The 23,253-nt window shown below is 30.7% G+C and overlaps 2 protein-coding genes across 6 annotated transcripts; one reads left to right on the top strand and one right to left on the bottom strand.

The window, feature by feature from the left end:
- Positions 1–3,365: 3,365 nt before the first annotated feature.
- Positions 3,366–5,988, top strand: LOC122638051 (alkaline phosphatase-like). 2 transcript variants are annotated; one of them, XM_043830674.1, is made up of 8 exons: positions 3,366–3,523; positions 3,866–4,068; positions 4,223–4,415; positions 4,546–4,709; positions 4,795–5,142; positions 5,200–5,398; positions 5,488–5,712; positions 5,792–5,988. In XM_043830674.1, the coding sequence occupies exons 1-8, from the start codon at positions 3,457–3,459 to the stop codon at positions 5,986–5,988; spliced, it is 1,596 nt and encodes a 531-aa protein (XP_043686609.1). In that variant the 5' UTR covers positions 3,366–3,456. The 2 variants fall into 2 exon arrangements, with proteins under 2 accessions (XP_043686609.1, XP_043686618.1); XM_043830683.1 differs by having other exon boundaries at positions 5,488–5,924.
- On the bottom strand, positions 5,743–16,288 carry LOC122638118. 4 transcript variants are annotated; one of them, XM_043830846.1, is made up of 3 exons: positions 16,248–16,288; positions 8,746–9,051; positions 5,743–8,338 (listed from the first exon to the last, which is right to left on the bottom strand). In XM_043830846.1, the coding sequence occupies exons 2-3, from the start codon at positions 8,831–8,833 to the stop codon at positions 7,689–7,691; spliced, it is 738 nt and encodes a 245-aa protein (XP_043686781.1). In that variant the 5' UTR covers positions 8,834–9,051; positions 16,248–16,288; the 3' UTR covers positions 5,743–7,688. The 4 variants fall into 4 exon arrangements, with proteins under 4 accessions (XP_043686781.1, XP_043686754.1, XP_043686770.1 ...); XM_043830819.1 differs by lacking the exon at positions 16,248–16,288 and adding an exon at positions 11,233–11,526; XM_043830835.1 differs by lacking the exon at positions 16,248–16,288 and adding an exon at positions 9,785–9,917.
- Positions 16,289–23,253: the final 6,965 nt, after the last annotated feature.

The raw sequence follows: 23,253 nt of genomic DNA on the forward strand, positions 1-23,253 counted from the left end.
GATACGCAATCGCATTTGGAATCAGTACGTTACATGATAAAACGAAAATTCTAACTGATCATTCTAATATAAGTAGTTTGATAATTATCATTTTTTTTTTTTTCTAACACGTAAGTATGTAGATATCTATATATAAAAAAAAAAAAAAAAAGAAAAAATGAAACGTAATTGCAATTGAAATTTTAATTAACGATACATGCTCCTATTTTATAATAATTTTTATCGTACGGTTAAAAAGCATGTCGTTAAAAAAGAAAAGAAAAAGAAAGAGAGATAAAAAAGAAAAGAAGAGAAAGAAAAAATCGCGAAGAAATTTCAATCTGAATTTTTATCGTACTGATTCCATAGCGAGCGTTCGCGTCATTTCAAATATTCGCGGCAACGTGTGTTTTCGATGGCCTCCGCCAGGTGGCGGCGACCTTCGTGGCGGGAGAATCGATAGGGGTTCGATTCTACGTCACACCAGTCGGAAATATCTACTACATCTGTAGGATCGTGTCGACGAATGGAACGTAGAGAATATAAAATAATATTGTGTTTTATAGAGATAGGATAACAGGAAGAATAATGTAAAAGAGAGAGAGAGAGAGAGAGAGAGAGAGTGAGAAAGAACGAGAAGATGTATATTCTGTGTATAGATTCATGCAAAATATCCTAAGCGTGAAAAGAACAAATGGAATGATTAAATACGAAAGATTATATATATAGAGAGAAAAGAACGACTGTTGGCAATAATATAAATTTATGTATGTACACGATCTAAGCAAAAGAAAAGAAAATAATGATTAAAAAAGAAAGAAAGAAAGAAAAAAAAAAGGAAAGGAAAAAGAAAGAGAAAGAAATAGAGTGAGACGATCATTTCGTACGTAGATTTCGCGTGTAATATCACATCTTTCTAAAGGACATCTCAATAAAACGAGTTCGTTGTAATTTAATCGTATAATAAGAGAGATTTGTAGACAGTTTATATTAATATTACTAGTCCCGCTCGACCGTAAAGCGAAAAAGAATACGTATATAGTGATTTTTTTGTTTTAAAAAAAAAACACACGGATATACAAACACACACACACACACACACATACGAAAGAAGAGGAGGAAGAAGAAAAAAAGAAGAAGAAGAAACTAATAAATAAATAAATAAATAAATAACGTAATACACACTCGCGTAACGACTTTCAACAAAATTATAGGAAGCTTCGCAAGTCGATCTCAACATTTAGATACGATATTAAATGATTTATTACTCTCATATAGAAAGACGAAGAGAAAGAATTTTAAAGCGAATCAACAAAATTCTAAAATGAAATGTACTTATTCGTTTGGTGAATTTCAAAAAGAAAAAAAAGAGAAAAGTTAATCCGAATTTCGATCGATCGACTCTCGAAGCACCGACGAGTTTATTTTTTTATAGAATCTGACATAATAGATACGTATACGTGTACATATATGTATATTGTATATGTACAAGTATATGTAAAATGTATATGATGCGTTGAAGTAACGACGGGTTAGTTGCCTTCTGTTGTAGAAAGTAGAAAGAATGAGAGAGAAAGAGAAACAGAGAGAGAAGAGAGAAGAGAGAAAGAGAGAAAGAGAGATAGAGACAGTGCATACATGCTATTTTCTACTGACGATTCGAAATACTATTAGAAACATGAGTCTCGTAAAAATTTATGCCTCGTTTTTCTACGTGGAGAAGAAGAAGAAGAAGAAGAAGGAGAAGACGAAAAAGAAAAAGAAGAAGGAAAATAAAATAAAATAAGAAAAAGTTCACAAAGGAAAGGAAAGACGAAGGAAAAGAAATGAAAATTGAAAGGAAGCGCGTCGTAAGCAAATCAAAAGTAATTTCAAAAAGAAAGGGGAGAGGAGCAAAAAAAGAAAACAGAAAAATAAAACAAGAAAAACATTTCTAACAAATTTCCAATTCTTAGCGTTATCGAAGTTAAAATAGGAACGATGTGACGTTAGTTAGAGAAAGAAAAAGAAATACGTATATTATAATATATAAATCGTACACAAGAGGTCCGACGTTCTCGATGCTTCTTCTCGATCGACGGTTGATCCGAAAAAAAGAATAAAATAATTAAAAAAATAAAAAAAGGAACGTCGTTACGTTCGAAGCGCGACATAATACTAATAATAATAATTATAATAATAATAATAATAATAATAATAATAATAATAATAATAATAATAATAATAATAATAATAAGAGGAATAATAATAATAATAATAATAATAATAAATAACGTTATTAATAAAATAATGATTAGTCATAACGATGATAATGATGATGACGATAATGATTATGATAATGATGACGATAACGATAATACCAATATAAATAAACTATGAGAAAGAAAGATAAAAGAGAAAGAGAAGGAAAGAGAGAGATAGAGAGAGAAAAAAAGAGAAAGACAGAAAGAAAGAGACACAGAACATTTATATATCGTAGTCTTATAAGCGCTAAAAAAAAAGGGTTAGAAAACGAGTAGCATTTTTGGTTTTTCTACTGCGCGCTTCATAGAAATATCTTAGAGGCGAGATCCTTCTTTTTCAAAATGTAGGATAAGCAACCGTACGTTTTGGTCTTCGAGGACTCGCGCTCGATAAAAAGGACGAAGAGCTTGGACGGTTGATTTTATCGAGTCTATTTTTAGTAGTTTTGTTTAACGACTAATGGAACAAGAAAGCGAAGATGATGAAGAAAAGAAGCCGCGCGATAGAGGTTATATATACATATATCTATAAATATATACATATATTTATATATGTGTGTGTATATATATATATATATATATATATATATGTATCGACTATTACACAACGTGTTAAGCGACGTGTTACGATCTTGTATGTATGAATAATGGAGTATCGAAGAGAAAAATCAAATAAAACGTTATACGATGCATGTCCGTTCAATCTCCTCTTTCGTTTCACAAATTACGTATCATTCGAGCATTATTTTTTACCATTCATCGGTAAAACCGAGATCTGCATTACCGATCTAAAAATTACCTCTCGTAGGTAAAGTAAAAAATGCAATAATCTTTGTCGGTAATGACATGGATATCGAGATACTGCAACGAATTATCTCATCTGGAAAAGATTTCTACATGTCGATTTGTCGAAGATATACACTTACATAACGGTGCTAATTTTAAATTGTTTTATCTAAAATACATAAAGACTTTTGATATGTTTCATTAAAAAGGATAAGATTTCTTTTTTATTATTTTTCGTTTCAAACCGAACGAAAAAGAGAATAATAAAAGATCTTACCGACCTAAATTCCCTTCTACTTTTTTGTTTTCTCTTCTAATAAAATTTTATCTCGATAGAATGTGCGTCGATCGTTTTAGAAGCATGGCAGTTGCGTCAGTTCGTTCGTTTGGAACGGATGGATTTTAACAGTAAGATTTAAAGTAGTACGAGATACGAAGGAAATTAAAAATGCAGACGTTACTGCTGTTCACCATTATTCTACTTTCCAGTACGATAACCGCGACGGTTATAGAAGGTATCTTTCAAACCAGCATGATCTTCCAACTGGTTCTCCACTTTGTTAAAAGATATTTTCTAATTTTTTTTTTTTTTTTACTTTCTACTCATGCGCACTATGTGACGTGGCGCTTAAATTACATATTAATACATCGCGAATACTCGCACGATAATATAGATTATATATCCAGCCATCCTGCGGTTATAGTTTTAACTATCGTTTTTCAAATTTACTCGTTCTTCTTATTCGTTGGTAACCACCGATATGTGGTAGACTTTTAAACAAGACATTTTTTTATTTAATCTTTTAACGTATTTCCATATAACTATATTTTTTTGTCATCCTTTTCTCGACTTACAGACCGTCATCATTGGCGTAGAATAGCGATGGAAGATTTGAAAAAGTCTCTTTCGTATAAATGGAATACAGGTAAAGCGAAAAATGTAATAATCTTTGTCGGTGATGGTATGAGCCCCGACACGATAACAGCCAGTAGAATTTATAGAGGTGGTGAAACAAGTCATCTCACTTGGGAAAGATTTCCGCATGTTGGTTTGCTGAAGGTATATATGTACATAACGTGTTAATTTTAAATCGTTTTATCTATAGTACATGAAACCTTTAGATATATTTAATTAAAACGATAAGATTTATTCTTTATTATTCTTCGTTTCAAAACAAATGAAAAAAAAAAAAAAAACGCAATGAAAAACGTAGACGTACAATACGAACAAACAAGTACCGGATTCAGCATCCACGGCAACCGCATTATTCGGGGGAGTTAAAACTAATTACAAAGTTGTTGGCGTCGATGTGAACGTCGAATTAGGAGATTGCGAGGCCAGCTTAAATGAAAGTTATCACGTTGATTCTATAATCTCTTTGGCACAAGCTTCGGGCAAGGCTACAGGTTGGTCGATAAAACTTTGCAAACAGACAAGCGATTTTTATTAGTAATTTGCAAATTGGTATCTTAATGTTATATCAAATATAAAATCTTACTCTTTATTAAACGTATCTTATCTATATAATCCTCATAGGATTTGTAACGACTACTAGAGTGACTCATGCAACCCCAGCACCGTTATATGCCCATTGTTCTGATCGACGATGGGAATGCGAAGCAAAGATACCAAAAAATATAACTGCTTGCAAAGATATTGCGAGACAGCTTATAGAGGATGAACCTGGTAGGAACATCAAGGTAGATCAAACATGTCGCGTCCGTTTAAAAAGAAAGAAAAAAAGAAACTTGTAAATAATAAGTAAGGATTTGTTCGTTGGTACAGGTAATAATGGGTGGCGGTAGACAGACCTTAAAGTCAAACGTAAAGCCTGGTAAATACGATCCAATCGATACGTGGGCTTGTTACAGTACTGACGGTCGAGATTTAATAAGGGATTGGGCAAAGGATAAACGAAGGAGAGATCTTTCCTACGAAGTGGTCGAAAATAATGAACAATTGTACAAGGTAGATACAAATAAGGTCGATTATTTGCTTGGTGTATTCGCTAATGGTCATATTCAAATGGATTGGGAGAGAGAGAAAGGTCCAGAAGGACAACCAAGTTTGGAAGAAATGACCGTAACTGCTTTGAAGATCCTTCAGAAATCGACTAATGGTTATCTTTTGATGGTACGGTTGAAATTCTGATCAACGATGTATAAAGAATAATTTTCGATAATTATACAGGTCGAAGGTGGATTGATCGATTTCGCTCATCATCGTGGACATGCCGCTCAAGCTTTACGAGAAACCGTTCGTTTTTCGGACGCCATTAACGCTACTATTAACATGATTGATACTAAAGATACTTTGGTTATAGTAACTAGTGATCATACTCATTCTATGAACTTTAATGGTTATAGCGATCGTGGTTCATCGATTCTGGGTACAAAATAGGAACATTCATTCTTCCTTAATAATATAATCTTTTTTTCTTTTTTACGAATAAAAACAATTAATTTTTGTGGATCACAGGTATTGCACAAAAATCCAAATACGACGGGATACCTTACACGACCTTAACTTACAGCACTGGTGGTCCAAATAATGCAGCTTACACGATATCAAACAAGACTAATCTTTTAACAAGAATCGATCCTTCTACTCAAAACACTACAGAGTTTAATTATAGTCAACAAGCTACTATAGTATCCGACGAAGCTTATCACGGAGGAGGAGATGTAGCTATTTATGCTATAGGTATTAAATTCCAATAATTTCCTTATGATATCCGCTTATTAATTCACTTTATTATTGCGAACGTTTATGTCGTTAATAGGTCCATCGGCCCATCTTTTCCATAGCGTACACGAGCAGAATTATGTTGCCCATGTGATAATATATGCTGCTGATCTTGGAAATTATTATACGAGTGGTAGCGGACAAAATGCAATATCCAATATTTTTTTCTATTTCTGTTTACTTCTACTTACTTTTACGTTGCTTACTATTACTATTTTTACCGTACATAGATAACTACTATTTCAATGACATAGAAAAAACAAAGATAGGCGATAAAAGGTAAACCCCGCAGTATTTTTCATGAATTCATTTACTATCTTTTTCTTTATTTTTTTTCTTCCTTCTTTTCTTTCTTTCTTTTCTTTTCTTTTTTCTTTTTTTTTTTTTAACTTTTAACTTAGCAATGAAAACTGCGATAACAGAAAATGGTATATTTAAAAAGAAGTTTATTGTATACGCCTATATGTGTGTGAATGTATACATATATATATATATACATATATATACATACACATATGTATATGTAGACATCCACATATCTATATATATATATATGTAATATATATATATATATATACATATATATATAATAAAATCTATTTTTATTATATTTAATTAAATGCTACTACGAGCGCCAATCAAATATAATCGTACAATCGCATCCATCACAGTTCCATAGTCAATCTTCTCTGGTCTTGCATGCTCAAAACTTTCTGTGGATCCTTATATATATATATATACCAAATAAATTCTATTTAAAGAACATGATTCAGTAATTCCTTAGGATATAAATCTATCTTATTTTACCTTTTCTCAAACATTACCATATTTTTCTTTCCTCCAATTTCACGCAAATATTTACATAAACATTATATTTTAAAACAATTGTCAGTCTTATGCTGCATAGAGGATTAAATAGATCGTAATCAATGTAATAATAAAGATGAACGAATGTTTTGTAACACTAAGGGATAGGGCAAGGTTATATGTATGGCTTCACAAAAATTAAAATAAAAAAAAATCAATCGGCAATATATTACGCGACGATTTGTTTAAATTCATCAAAAATTCCGTCGTTGAATTTTAATCTAACGAAGTCACAATTACATTGTATAAATATATATACATACATATATACATATTATATTATATATATAATTATATATATATATATATACATATTATATATACAAATAATATATATATATATATATGTATATTATATATATATATAATAAATGTATAACAACGACCTATCCTCTAACGATGCACAACGGTTGTACGTGTAGCAGAGCTATATCATCTAAAATATAAGAAGAGGAAAAAGAAAAAAAGAGAAAAAATGGATATCCTTTCCGTATTTTGTACGCGCCCTACGATTTTAAAAAGAGACAATAACTATAGAAAAAAAAATTATTAAAATTATGTATACACATGTATTTACATAAAGGAAGAATACAAAAAAGAAAAAAAAAAAAAAAAAAGAGGAAAAGAAGAACGGGCGAAATGCGGAAGTACGTGTCAGTGAAAGTTAGTGAGGAACATTTCGATACGAGTGTAAGAAGCTCACTTATTCTCTCGTAGAGAGCAACGGCTTATATTGTTTATCTATTTATATCTACTTATCTATCTACCTATCTATTTATCTATCTATTTTATGCGTGTTTCTCTTTCTTTCTCTGTACCGCAATCGACCGTTGAAGCTTCGTTTTAGCCAAAAATGGCCAAGACCTTCGAGAGTCTCTCATCGTTGATGTATTTCAACTGTTTCTTTGTCTGACGAAGGTTTTAGCCTTACATGATGATGATAAAAATGATAAAAATGATGATAATGATAATAACGACAATGACGATGACGACGACGACGACGACGACGACGACGACGACAATGATGATGATATCGAGATATGGATCCTCTTATCATCAAAAATGGATCACTGAACCTTCGTTTTTTTTGTGACCCTAGAGTATCTATTATTAACTCCATTGCATGGAGATTTCTCAGCTTTACATTCGTAAAAGAAAATTCTAAAGGCGATGCAAGCTAAGAACATAACGGCGCTTACGAGGAAGACGAAACCCGGCGTGTACTTGTCAAATATCAATAAAGAACAAACTACTATCATTTCAAAGGCTAATATCAACGGTACAAGATAAACTGCGAGAATTAGGAAGAACGGAATTTGCTTTTGCCGTTGGCGTTCCTGTTTTTGGAATTTAGTTATTGGCTTTCTTTCTTCGTCGTCGACAAGGTCAGCTTCTTCGTTTCTTTCTTTCTTCAATTCGATCGAAATTTTCTTAGGATCGATGATGTTCTTGTTGTTGTTGTTATTGTTATTGTTTTTGTTACCATCGCTGTATAACGATGTACACCGTAGATACTTGTAAATATAGAAAAATCTTTCGGCAATGCTTCGTAACAATTCGCTGATACAAACGTTCACCTTCTTAGCAACCGGATGGGACTTGGAGTTATCGTAAGAATAAAGTAGATATGGAAAGAGATTCAGATTCTGGCAGCAATGGCGGAGTTTCTGCATCGAAGCGTGTCTAAAGAGTAACGGTGGCCTACTGTAATTTCCATCTGCAACAGAGAGTACGAAGGAAAAAAGAAATTAATGAATCCAAAGGAAAGGAAATTAGAAGAATAAAGAAATATGAGAAAAACCGATGAAGGCAAAGAAAAATAAAAGGAAAAAGAAAAAATAAAAAAAAAATAAAAAAGAAATCACCGACTACGAAAAATAAATATATTGAAAAAGATTAACGAGTAAAACGGTGATCGGTTACACCATGCTTCACAAACGTTAGCATTTCAATTTTTCGTGATAACTCTGCTTTGATAAATATTAATTCGACTTTGCAAAACAAGTGTATTTCGTGAACGATCCATAAATCGTTTGATTTAATTTGATTTGATTTGATTTTGTTTTATCTTATTTTATTTTACTTTATTTCTCTTTTTCGTTTCGTTTCGTTTGTTCTTCTTACCTTTGAACATGTTGGAAACTCGTCGTACGAGGGTTGGTTTCCCTTTTATGATAGTCTCCTCCTTGGAGATTCCCGAAACGTTCGACATTCTTGTTTTACGTATACGGGCAAAGATCAAGGGAATTTATTTTTCTAACTTGTTTTTTTTTTCTTGTTCCTCTCTTCTTTTTGCTTCTTGGAATCTGATCTGAACTCTGAGTCCTCCTTCGACTCTTGTCAAGATCTTTTTAACACTGAATACACGCACGCACACGCACTGCTTCTTAAAACCGATAGCAGATGATCTATCAACGATATCTTCCTCTTCTGTAACAACGATAAATAATATTCGTTTTGATTTGCGATAGTCAGAATAATGTTTTTCAAAGAGAAGGGGAAAAATAAAATGTAAAAAGAAAAAAAAAAAAGAAAAAGAAAAATAAAGAAATAAAAAAAAAGAAATCAATGTAGAAACAATTTCATTAAAAAGTTTGAAATAAATCAAAAGTTCTTGTTTGAGAAAAGACTTGTTTAACCTCGATGATCTCTCGGACGATTTTTACCGATGTATAAATCAACGAACACTGACTTCGAGTTTCATACGATCAGTAAAACAGAAAGAAAAAAATAAGACAGAGAGAGAGAGAGAGAGAGAGAGAGAGAGAGAGAGAGAGAGAGAGAGAAAGAGAGAGAGAGGGGGAAAGAAAAAAAGAAAGAAAGAGAGAGTAAGAAAACAGAGGAAAAAAGAAAAGAATACTTCGATAGCCTATCGTTGACCCCGAGATTAATCGATCATGATGCAGAAAACTTCTCCGTCTGTCGATCATTTTGAAATTTCGAGAAAAAGAAAGGAGAGATTAATATAGAGAAATAAAAATATATAATCAAATCAAATAAAAATTTATTGGAGATAGTGGCTAAGAGAAAAATAAACAAAAATAAAAAAAGAATATATATATATATATTTATATAAAAGAAATAAGACGATGAAACATGTTGAAGTGTTTTCAAACGAACGAAGTACAACGATCTAAGGAAGAAGAAACAAGATTATTATTACCGAGAAGTAAGAGATCAAAAACGGAAAAACCAGTGAAATGAGCACCGTATTTCTTTATACTTGTACGACCGCTAACAGTTACTGACTCATAGCTACGTCGCAATAGCATGCGCTTTTTAACTCTACCGCGAATACGTAATTACATGCGATGATACCCTTTAAATAATGCCCCTTCTCCTCATACGAAGAAGACTATGACCAAAATGAAAACATATTAACGTACGATTTATACTTATAATATATATATATATATAGAAACGATAGACGAACCAGGTCACTCGTTATATAGCATTTGTATCAACGTTTTTTTTATTTCTCTCTTTATCTCTCGCGATAAACGTGATGGACGGGAGGCGGGAAATTCAAATCGAACCTATACACGATTTTACATTTTGGCTAAGATAACTTGGAAAAAAAAAAAAAAACGAGAAAGAGAGAGAGAGAGAGAAAGAAAGAAAGAGAAGTGTTATTGAAAAAATGAAACGTCATTACTCTTTTTATCATTGTTGTTTTTTTACAAGGAAAATAAAAAGATTGAAGAGAATATGTAAGAAAAGAAAATAATTTCGAATCCCTATTTACGTTTTCTGTATTATGTAATATCCCACGAGAGATACCCGAACGAATATTCTAATACATCTGACTCTGTTTCTCCCGATTGAAAAATGAGAAAGAAAAAAAGAAACAAAATTTCGAGGGTACCAGAAATACGATAATACGGCACTGTAGACACGGTGAATACCGTTTCGATCGACCCCGTTCGAACGAGAACGTTGTGTTTAAGCGTCGTTTCGCGCGATACAATTAGACTCGATGATGTTGATGTCGAAACTTCGAGTTAGGGTGGAAGATTAGACGTGACGATGTTAAGAGTCAATTGATACGATGAAAAATCACGAAGCACGGGGAAGAATATGCATTAAGAATATGTGTGTGTGTGTGTGTGTGTGTGTGTGTGTGTGTGTGTGTGTGTGTCTGTGTGTTTGTGTGAGTGCATATATATATATGCATATATATATATATACACACATTTGTGTGTGTATTCCTTAACTAGACGCTGGAAACTTCTATCTATCTATGAATTTTCTGTTTCTCTTCTACCTATTTTTCACTCTCTCTATCTCTCTCTCTCTCTCTCTCTCTCTCTCTCTCTCTCTCTCTCTCTCTCTCTCTGATTACTATACAGAACCATGTACTTTGCAGTAGATCGTTCTTACAAATAATAATTCTCCATAAAATGTTCTATCTTTTCTCTCTCTCTTTCTTTCTCTAATTACTAAGTAGAAACATGTACTTTGAGGTACAACATTCCTGCAAATGTGATTCGCCATAAAACGTTTTATCTTTTTCTCCTCTCTTTCTTTGTGTGTGTGTATGTGTGTGTGTGTGTGTGTGTGTTGTGTGTTACTTAGTTTTATATATATATATATATACATATATATATTTACCTTTTCGTAGTCTTCTTTTCTTTTCGTAGTTTTTTAGTCTACTTATACTTCTTATAAAGATTGAATATTATTGAAAATTGTCGAAATATTATTGCCATATTCTATGAGAAATAATGACAAATTTCGATTTAATATTTATTCTTCTTCGTAGGAATATTACGTTGTTTCTTCGATTGGCCGGTAAACTTTAAATGGAAGGCACACTACCGGTAACAGTCACAATTAAATATAAACAACGACTGCCGTAAACCGAACGCGACGCATGCATGCTACTGCTGTCGAGGAATAAGAGAGAAATGGTTAAAGACGAGTAGAAACGACGCGAGCGACATCAAGCGTCGGAAATACGTTGTTCTTATTGGTCGAGAAAGAGTGACGGAGAAAGGAGAAGGAAAGGAGAGCGCTGATTGGTCGATACGTCGACGGCTCGAACGAATCGATCAAAAACTCTTCTTCGTCCGTGATCGTTCAGGGATAATGGTTAACTCGACTCAAAGGGCCTCGACTCGAAAGAAAAATCTAACAGTACGAGCCATTGGTCACGTATGCATATTGTACTCTTCTGGAATCGTTCTAATTTCTACTCTATTATTTTTCTTTCCTAATTTTTCTTTCTATCTCTTATGATTTTACGTGTCGACCGATTTTAAAATAGGGTTATGTGATTTAATCGTCGACTTTAGATCGATTCAACGTTATTTTGTAATTTTCTTGTTTTTTTTTTTTTTTTTTTTTTTTTGGGGAAATTGTAAAAGAGATCGATGATTAAATAATTATAAGAATAAGCTACGTTATCGAATTATGGGTGAAAAGAAAATTCAAAATTGTATGCACGTCTTAAAAATAAGCGACGTTAATACGAACACTTGCATTTGACAAAGTACGAAGATAATAGTAAGATGTATTATACTTATTAGACCGATAAAATTACTTGAATTGTTTCAATAAATATTCAGGTTTTAACATCTTTTATATTATTCTAGCTTATAATTAGTAAGTATTCCCATTGTGGTTTAAATGACGTCATGTAGGTATACGTATTCCTATAGATATATTCCAAACATAAAACAGATTTTCCGATCGATTGCGACCTTTGGATGTAAATATTATTCAAGCAAACAAAATATTCCATGTCATATAATGATTATACAAGTGGTTTAAGATATACATATATATATATATATATCTAGGAATAGATATATATAATATATATATATATATATATTTATATATATATATTATATATTATATATATCTAGATATATATAATATTTATAAGATTTAGACCGTTTGTATGATTATATATGTATATATATATGTATATATATATATATATGTAATCTATAATATTTTATTTACACGAAAAAATAACATAATTAATTATATAAATAATATATATATAATAAATATTGTATATTATATATTAATTATATATACATATATATATAATATATAGAATATTTCAGAAATAAATCATCAAACTTTAAGAGTATATTCCATTGATTGTATAGATTAAAAAAGTAATATTAACATAGGTCTATAAATGCTGTATTACAGACATATGTTTATATTTACATCATGAGGACATCAATAAATTATACGAGGTTGATACAAAATACGCATTAACGCAGAAAGTTAATAAATTAAAAATTGCTCATAATCGCAGAAATTAACGTTTCCAGCTGTTTCTATGATATTTAACAATGTCGAATTTCTTTTTAAAGGCTGTTATAAATAAAAAATGTTTATAACTTGGAAAAAACTCGTGTTTGTATAATTTTTCCTCTTACAGTGAGTAGAATACGTTCTTAAAATTTGATGATTTATTTCCAGTATATTTCTAGTATATTATTTATAGTATATTTCTGACGTATATATATATATATATATACATATATATATTATAATATATATATATATTTAATATTATATATATATATTATATATATTACAACGTATATAATTAAGTGATCAAAGTGGAAAAAAAAATTGGATTTATTGATCATTTTAAGATGTATATATATATATATATAAAATTTCCACTTTCATAATTATTGACACATATAAAAAAATCTTATATACGTAGTCGAGAATCGAAAGTTCATACGTACAATTCCATTTTAAATCTGCTTGAGTTCGTTAAATTATTTTCTCTCTTTTTCCTACACTACAAGTATGCCTACGTGCATTCGTGTTGTGTATGCGTACGTGCGTACGCGAACGCATGTGTGTGTATATGTAAGGATAGAAAAAGAAATGAAGATTCGACGTGTTATAAATAACATGTGTACGTTCGAATGTGTTTTTCTCACATGCCGACCTCCTTAAACATGTTTTTTACGTTTCTAGAGAAAGAATATCCATTGCACACATAAATAATAGATATGTAATGAAAAGACAATATAATTTATACAGAATCACGTACACACGCATATTATATTCTATCGTACGGAAGCGAGAAACGTTAATTATAGTCGCATATCCTTCGCATATCGCAGACACACAGAAATGTCGAGTTCAATGTTCAAAGACAATTTATTATCGACATTATAACGTAAACGAAATCTGAACACGCTATATAGAGAAATTTAATAAGTTTCCTAGAAATAAAAGAAATTCTATCAATATATATAAGTATTATAAATCGTTTAAAATGTTTCATTCGACAACAGAAATCTCTCGACTATGAAATCGAATTTTTTTTTTTTGAACATGACCGATCACATGATCTTCGTTCGGTCGGACGATCCAAACGTAACGTTTAAAAAAAATCATCGTATTCGCTAAAAAATGAAGAGAGAAAAAAGAAAGAACGAAAAAAGAGAAAGGGAAAAAAAAAAAGAATAAAAAACGGAATAAAAAATAGCAAACGAATGAACGAACGAAAAACGACGACGGAACGAAAATTGTGATACGGCGTGAAAAAAGGGAGGGGAGAGGGGAATACAAAATAAATAAAACGTAAATAAAAGAAGAAGTAAAAAAGAAAGGAAAAAGAAATAATAATAAAAGTATAATAATATTAATAATTATAATAATAATAAATATTGAAATTAATAAAAAAAAAAAAAAAAAAAAACAAATAAAGATAAATGGAAAAGGAACGAAATAGCGCACGAGTAGAAGATAAAAAAGGGGACGGTGCGAAGGCCTTTTGATTTCTCGTTTTCGTGGTATCACGCTTCCTCCGCATGAAACTGATCATTCGAAGTGGGGAAAGAGAGAGAGAGAGAGAGAGAGAGAGAGAGAGAGAGAGAGAGAGAGAGAGAGAGAGAGAGAGAGAGAGAGAGAGAGAGAGAGAGACTGGAGAAAGGGGCACGGTGTAGAACACGACAAAGATGAGGATACAAAGAAGACGAAGAGGACGAAGAGGAGACGCATCCTAGAAACCACGTGCGGTCTCGTGGTTTGAACTTTTTTCTATCTACTTGTTCTTTCCTCTCTTTCCATCCCTCTCTCTTTTCTACCTTCTCCTTTACGACCTCTTTCTATTCTTACTCATCTTCTTATTTTTCTTCGTGTATATGTATTTGTTACGTCAGAGATCAATGTATCATTACATAACGTTCAATACGAATTATCGGACCTTGTCACGGACTATTTACCACCATTTACTTATCTGAATTTTTATCCATTTTCATCGGATTTCCGATAATTCAGATAAATAAAAATAAAGATCTCGCATTAGAGAGAATTTTGATGATATATAGTTAATATATGGATATGATGTAATTACAAAATTGATTTTTGGAAAATGTATTTTTACGTTAAATACGAGAAGTATAATAAGTTATTCTATATTGAAGAATAATTAATTATTGTATTAATGATATTATTACAATGTGATTATATAATTTATAATATAAATTAATTATATATTCAATCTATAATCGTATAATCTACATGATATTTAATAATATTCTTAATTAGTAATATAATTATGTATATAAATATATACATATATATCCTTTTTCTTACACACACACACACACACACATAAGAAAAAGGATATTCTTTTGATCATACTATCATTATTATATATTCAATAATATGAGATTTTTAATATAAAATTATTAGATGATTAATATAAGATTATCAATACAATAATTAATGGAATTAATTTTCGTAGAGAATTTGATTTTCTCGTAATAAAAATATATAGCATTAAAATTTATTCCGTTTTCTTTTGTTGAGAATCTTTTCTTTTTAAACAAAATACTGTATAAGAGGATTTATAAAAATGAGTACACTGCTGCTTTGGTTTCTAAACGTCAATGGCCATGACCCAAAGAAGTGTATTCGATGCCATGGAACTAGTCGCTTGGATGATTTCGAATTAACTTTGCGTATAAACTCATTTCGGTACGTTAAATAAAGTGAACGTTATAAAAAATATCATTACTTAATACTTAATGCTCAATTAGATTTGAATAAATGAATCGTTTAATTATGAACAATTATTAATTGCTCTTCTTCTTTTCTTCTTTTTATTTCCTTCCTATTTTCAATTAAATATTTTCAAAGTAAATGTGATAACTGATAATGTTATGTTATTTTAGATTCATTCTTATCGATCTTATCATCAATCCGCAATTAAGAGAAAATTACATTGTACTTGTGAAAAAGATAGAGCAAAGAATTATGAATGACTCGGTGAAAGTAATCCCAGATATTACGTTATTTCTTCTAATATAGTAATTATTTAGAAAGTAAAAAAATTCATCGACAAAATTAATAAAGATCTCTAAATTATATAAAATCTTTATAATGTTTATTATATAATTATTTATTAATATTATCGATTTATTAATGTTCGAGCTTTATTTATGAGAAATCTTTGTAAAAATCCGATCGATAAATCGGCCAAGCGAAGACGCAATCGCGCTTTTTTGCTATTATACTGTTCTTTTTTGCTTGATTGTTTATAAACACTTAAAAGTACTGCCTCATCCATTTCGTTGTTATCTTAGTAAGTAAATACTTATTTCTATGAGTATAAATAATGAAAATATTACCTTTATAAAAAACAATAACAGGAAAGATCACGCATCGACTAAATCCGAACGTACTCGTATCTTTTACTTTCAATATATTTTCAATCACTAAAGAGAAGACGTGTGATCGGTTCGCTTGCCATTCACTCGAATGGTTAAAATAATATTTCAAAAACCTTATATCTAATCACCTAGAAAAATTGCTACAAACATATATTTTTCTATTTGATAAATGATAACCAGTTGAGTCGAGTGTCTCAATTTTTGCAAAATGGAATTAATCTGTTGACTCAGACAAGTGATCATGGGTATTACATTGTTTTTAATTCATAGATATTACTTTGTAAAAAAACAACAAATAATTCCTTGAGAAAATGAAAGAAATAGCACGTGAATTATTTGTACAATATTACAAATTCTAATAACTTTTGTAGGTCATTCTAATATTATAAAAAAAAGGTACTAGCATATTTCTTTTCTAAAATCTAATCATCTTTGTAAATCACTAATATTACAACAACAACTGAATGATAATAATCAAACGTTTTGTAAAAATGATCATATTACGTTGTCAGGAATCAAAGTAACTCGTTATAAGATGAACAAATTCGTTGACAAAATTAATAAATCCGTAAAGTATTCCAAGAAAAATCAAATATTATAGAAATTATCTATATTTCAAAAATCGTACGATCACCTTAGCAACTAAAATTGATATTCACATTTTGTTAAATCAGAATTGTCGAATTAAGGAAAAACAATTCTTTTCTACAGAGTTTTTATATAAATACAAAACGATAACGATAAAAAGGGATAATACATTTTTCTACGTTTTATTAATTACAAGGACGATAACCCCGCACGAGACTTAATCATCGAAACGAAAACTTCGAGAAATAGAGAACGAGAAGAACGTAGTTTCTGACTTGTTGCACGTTCCTGTCACGTGCTACATGGCTTGGAGAATCCCAAAGGAGAGAGAGAGAGAAGAGAGAAAGAAAGAAAAAGAAACAGAGAGAGAGAGAGAAGCAATGGAAATTTTTTTCGTCCCAAACAAGTATCGTCCTAATACGTGCATTCATGACTATTCGTTTATGAAAACGAGGGTGTGTAAGTTTGGGCCTTTTTTTGGAAATCACTTAAGTATCACGTGATAAAACCTTCGAGTGAACCAATCAAAGCGTATACCATAGACGATCACGTGCGCGGTTTATATTTCCTTCGTGACTTTTTTCTTTATCCGTTTGAAGCGCAAGGTACTTATATATCTTTTAAAAATATTTATTTCAAGTTGCATATAATAAATTAATCGAACATTTTAAACAAACATTTAATCAGAAGACACATCATGGAACGATCACGTTCTCGATTTGTATTTTTTTTTTTTTTTTTTTTTTTTTGAATGCATCTCATTTTATCTTTTAGAAATATTTATTTGAAATTGGACGTGCATACGTGTGGTGAAATAATTTCGTGAGAAAATCAAAGGGAACACCATGAAACGATCACGTCTACGGTTTGTGTTTCTTTCTTGAATATATACTTTCTCATTTATTCGTCCGACACAGAGTTATATTATCTTTTAGAAATATTTATTTCGAATTAAATGTATAGATCTGTGTGTGTATGTGTATGGTGAAATCCTCGTATGGGAAAATCAGAGTGGATACCATGGAACTATTACGTACTCGGTTTACGTTGCTTTCCTGAGAACGATTTCTTCCATTATTCGTTCTACACATCGTTCTACACAATATCTTTTAAAAATATTTATTTCAGGATGAAAGTAATAAATTCATCAGATGGAAGAATTCAAACGAACATCACGAAGAACGATCACGTCCTCAATTTATGTTTCTTTCTTGAATGCATGCTTTCTTCTTTATTCGTTCGACACATAGGTATATTATCTTTTAGAAATATTTATTTTAAATTCATCATGTACATATACGTGTGATGAATGTCCTCAAGTGTAAAAATTAAAGCAAATATTATGGAACGATCGTAATGCTCGATTTGTATGTGTGTTGTCTTTCTTTTTTTCTTTTCTTTCTTTTTTCGAACGCGTTTCTTTATTCGTTTCTAGAGATAATTTGAATACCTTTTAAAAATATTTATTTAAACAAATTCGACACAATGTTTTCATTTTCCTTTTTATTTAAGTTTATACGTTTAATTTAAATTTATAGTTTATGCGCTTTGCTGGCCTATTTCTCGATCTTTCGTTTGATATTTATTTTTTTGGATAACGTTTATGATATGCATTATCATATCTTTCGATAACCGAAACGAAAGAAATATTTAATATACCAAAATAGATAAATATGTTAAGAGAGAGGATATGAGTTCATAGTGCAAATTTGATCTTGAAACTTTGTTTATCAATTACAAATGATGATGAAGAAGGAGAAGGAGAATCATTAGAAAGTTTCCGCACATGCTCTAATCGTCCTCCTCCTCCTCTTCCTCTTCCTCCTCCTCCTCTTCCTTTTCCTCCTCCTCCTCCTTATTGACTTATATCTTTTGGAATATAATTCGTTACTTCCAAATCATTAAAAAAAAAAAAAAGAAAAAAAAAAATTAGATAAAAACGAAAAGGGTCATTCGATGTGTCAAGTAATCTTCATAATATCTACATCGTGTTTAATTATTATTAATATTTGATGATGATCCAGCGTGACTAATATTTAATGTTTCAAATCAATTTTGAATTTTATTGATAAAACAATTACATTATATTTTTCTTCTTTCGGATCATTTGTATTAATATTTTTATTTAATTGAAATAAATCGTTAATCTTTTTAATGAAGCAAAGATATTGGTTATTGATTTTGTTTCCTTGTTTTTTTTTTTCTTTTTTTATCCTTTATCTTCTGATCTTTACGTTGAAAATTATGACTATGAATCTTTCGAAATATGCATACACTTTATAAATAAAATATTAATAGTTTATGCCTAATGTTATAGATTCTTTGGGTCTATAATACACTATGCATAAAAATCAAGTATGTTTGTACTTACCGACACACAAAAAAAAAAAAAAAGAAAAAAGGTCGTTTAAATTATGAGAACTTATCGTTTTTTTGCTGGTCGAACGCATTCACCGTTTTTCGTTAATCGTTTAGACCTTAAGACCTGTATAAATACAAAGTTCAAGTTTAACAGATTTCGTTCAAATTTATGACTTTTAAAATCCTATCGCGTGATTCGACTCTCGTGCGATATATGTGTGTGATCGTATTTAGAACGTATTTGTAAGTACTTTTATATCTGAGAGACCATACTTAATATATCTCCGAATAATTAAGACAGGCGTTCAAAAAGTTGTCAGTGTAATATGACAAGCCGTTCTAAGTAATTCTCTCTTTAAGCGATGCTTACAATGCAAAATTTTAGCTAATGTATTAGCATTGCGGTCTATTTTTCTCAAGTTTACAATTTATTTGTGCTATTGATTGCTTAATTAAAAATTCAAAGGTGACTGCGTAAAGAATACGAGAAAGTGCGAGTGAGATAGATAGATAGGTAGATAGATAGATAGATAGATAAATAGATATAAAGAGAGAGAGAGAGAGAGAGAGAGAGAGAGAGAGAGAGACAAACAGGTCAGTTCAATTTTCATTTAGTTTCAGTTATTATTAAATTAGATCAAATTAAATAACCTCAAGTACATCCTAAAAAATAAAAATTTTAGGATTTTAGTTTCTTTCGATTATTGTTTTACTACATTTTATGGTAATCTAAGTAGTATGGTATCATTTCCCCTTCTTCCTTCATAGATTTACACTTATATAGTATCAGTGTATACTGATTATGAATATTTTCTATGCCAGCGGTTCCCAATCTTTTTCTACTTGCGTAATTTTACTCTGCAATTAATTTCCCTAAATAGTAACACCTAATGATATTAAGAAAATTGTTGTATTCTTTCATATATCTCAGATTGGGAATCACTGTTTCATGGAAATCAATGGTGCTACAAGTTACAAAATTGAAGTCAATATTTGTTGCTATAAATATTTTTAATTTTTACTTTCCGAAAGCAAAATCACAGCTACATAAGATGTGGTTCGCGCGATAATCGTTAATAATAATAATAATAATAATAATAATAATATAATTATTTAACCTAATATAATATAATATAATATTAATATAATAATAATAATAATAATAATAATAATAATAATAATAATAATAGTGTTGGATGATGATGATGATAATAATAATAATAATAATAATAATAATAATAATAATAATATTAGATAAAATTATATAATAGTTTCTTCTCTCTTACATCCATACAGCAGGTATTATTAATACTAATGATCGTACGATAGTCTTCCTAAAGTTTTATTTTTTTTTATTTTTCAATTAATACGTTCTAATGATATACATCGCTCGTTCCTTTGTCACTTAATCGGCCAACGATCCGACGTCTGCTAGGTATACACATATTCGAAATAGCACGAGGCCCGATTAATAATCGTAAGGCAACCTCAGCTTATTTAATCGTTGCACGAATCTTAAGTTCGTTTCGAACAGTCTCACGCAATGACTCCTCGAGGTTGGTCCATTTTTTCGTCTTTTTCATTCTCCCTTTCTCTCTCTCTCTCTCTCTCTCTCTCTCTCTCTCTCTCTCCCTCTCTTTCTCTCACAAACACACACACACACTCACACACACATACATGCACGCACAAACGTACACATAAATGGATATACACACACATTCTCTGGCTCTCTTCTATCTCTTTTATAATCTGTCCTTTAAAAGGACACTCGTCCACGTCCATGTATTACTACTAAATTACTACTAAAGGCTAAATAAATATGTTACAAGAGTTTTTATAGTTTCGCTAGGCGTTTTTCTTTTCTTCTTTCATCTCTCTCTATCTCTATCTTCTCCCTTTCTCACAAATAATTATTATAATCCTTCCCAACCTAAACCCCAACCTCGACTCCGCGTCAACACTTCCTCTTTCTCTCTCTATCTTTCTCTTTCTTTATCTGTTCTCTTAACGTAAATGTAAAATACGAATATCTCACCTCGCGGATTTTACGTTTGTGGTTTATGGCACTCGTTTAAATGGCTGGACACTAAACCAATCCCCGTTGATTATGTATATATGTGTTCATCGTATCTCTTTAATCCTATATACGTGTATATCTTTCTATCCATGTGTACAGCTTCATGTTCGTATATATATACGTATATACTTTGGCTGCCTGGTTTTCACGAGATATCGTCTTTCGTTCGATCAGGAACGATATCATATAGCAGTGAACGAGACTAGCCGGGTGCTTTCTAAGAACGACGAGCAAACTCGAAAGCATGCAACGGGGACAGGATCTCCATGACTATCGATTCGTACTACTTCTCTATGGAATGCTACTATATTATATTTGATTTTATTCGTGTTCATCGTTCGTTCGTTCGTTTGTTGGTTTGTTGGTTTGTTTGTTTGTTTGTTTGTTTGTTTGTTTGTTTGTTAGTATGTTTGTTCATTCGTTTCAAGGAAGATAATTAAAATGTGGGTGGTTCTCCCACTCTCTTTATCTTTCCTCTCTCTACTCCTTTAAAAGATCTCTAACACATTTAATTCTCGAGAGATTAAAGAAAGAAAGAAAATAGTTATTACGTATTCGTGTGTGTATGTGTATGTTAGATACACATAGATATACAAATGATTTGCAAAAAATTTCGATAAGAATCGAAAGTGGAGAGTCTAAAAGGGTGACTCGTTATTGCGTTTTACGAATTGATTAGAGACTAGTCTATTAATATATGTATATATGTATATATGTATATATGTATATATGAATATATGTATGCGTGTATCTGTATAAGTACGAAGCTTCGATCAAGATGGCCTCGAATCGGTACAAAGTTTACAAATTTGTTCATTCGTCATTACTCTTGTTTTGTTATCCTTGTTGCTTTTCTTTTTTTCTTTCTTTCTTTCTCTCTCTCTCTCTCTCTCTCTCTCTCTCTCTCTCTCTCTCTCCCTCTCTCTCTCTCTCTCCCTCTCTCTCTCTCTCTCTCTCTCTCTATCTCCTTCTTTCTTTCTTTCTTTCTCTTTATTTTTCATAACATCAAACTCGAAAAAACATGAGTTCGAGAATAGTGATCATGACGTGATCAAAGTCACACACATTCTCCTATCAATATTATCGGTCACTCGTAACCGTTCATTCGCTGTTTAATTATCGTATGTTCTGCATTTTTTTTTTTTTTTTCTTTCATTTTTTGTTCTCTTTTCTCTTTTCGTGTCTGCGAATCTAATATACATTTATTTATCTGGATTATTATCGTAACCGCGCAAATCGTCAATGTCTCTATTCAAATCGAGACAAGAAATTAATTAATCCAAGAAATAATGATGATTCTTGTAAATATATTTTACTTTTTATCTTTCCCTTTGCTTCCATTCATTCATTCATCTATTCATTCGTTCGTTCATTCATTAATTCATTCATTTGTTCTTTCGTTCGTTTATTCATTCTTTATTTCTTTTCGTTTCTCTTCTTTTCTTTTTACAAACGATCTCTCGATACACCATTGTTACAACTTCGATCCTCGATCCGTCGATTTTAAGAAATTATTTTCTTTTTATACGAAATTATTGTGAAAATGATATTAATAAAATAATAAGGATAAGAAAAATAAAAATAAAAAAATAATAATAATAATAATAATAGCATTAATAATAATAATAATAATAATAATTAATTAATTAAAAATCTTTCGAAAGCTAATCAATCTCTTGAAATATGTATGTCTGTTAAAGATATTATACGACGTATTATTGATTTTCATCGTCTACCTGGATATTTGATTAAGGCACTAACGTTTACAAATATGTAGTTAACGATAACAGTTTCTGTTTCTATAAGTGTTCGATCGATCTCGGATTATTTTCGTTTCTTCCTTTTCTTGTTTTTTCTTGGATACGTTTCTGATTCACTTTTCTATCATTTCCCTCTCTCTCTCTCTCTCTCTCTCTCTCTCTCTCTCTCTCTCTCTCT

This window comes from Vespula pensylvanica, chromosome 1 (assembly GCF_014466175.1).
Source record: "Vespula pensylvanica isolate Volc-1 chromosome 1, ASM1446617v1, whole genome shotgun sequence".
In the NCBI taxonomy this organism is placed as follows: domain Eukaryota; kingdom Metazoa; phylum Arthropoda; class Insecta; order Hymenoptera; family Vespidae; genus Vespula; species Vespula pensylvanica.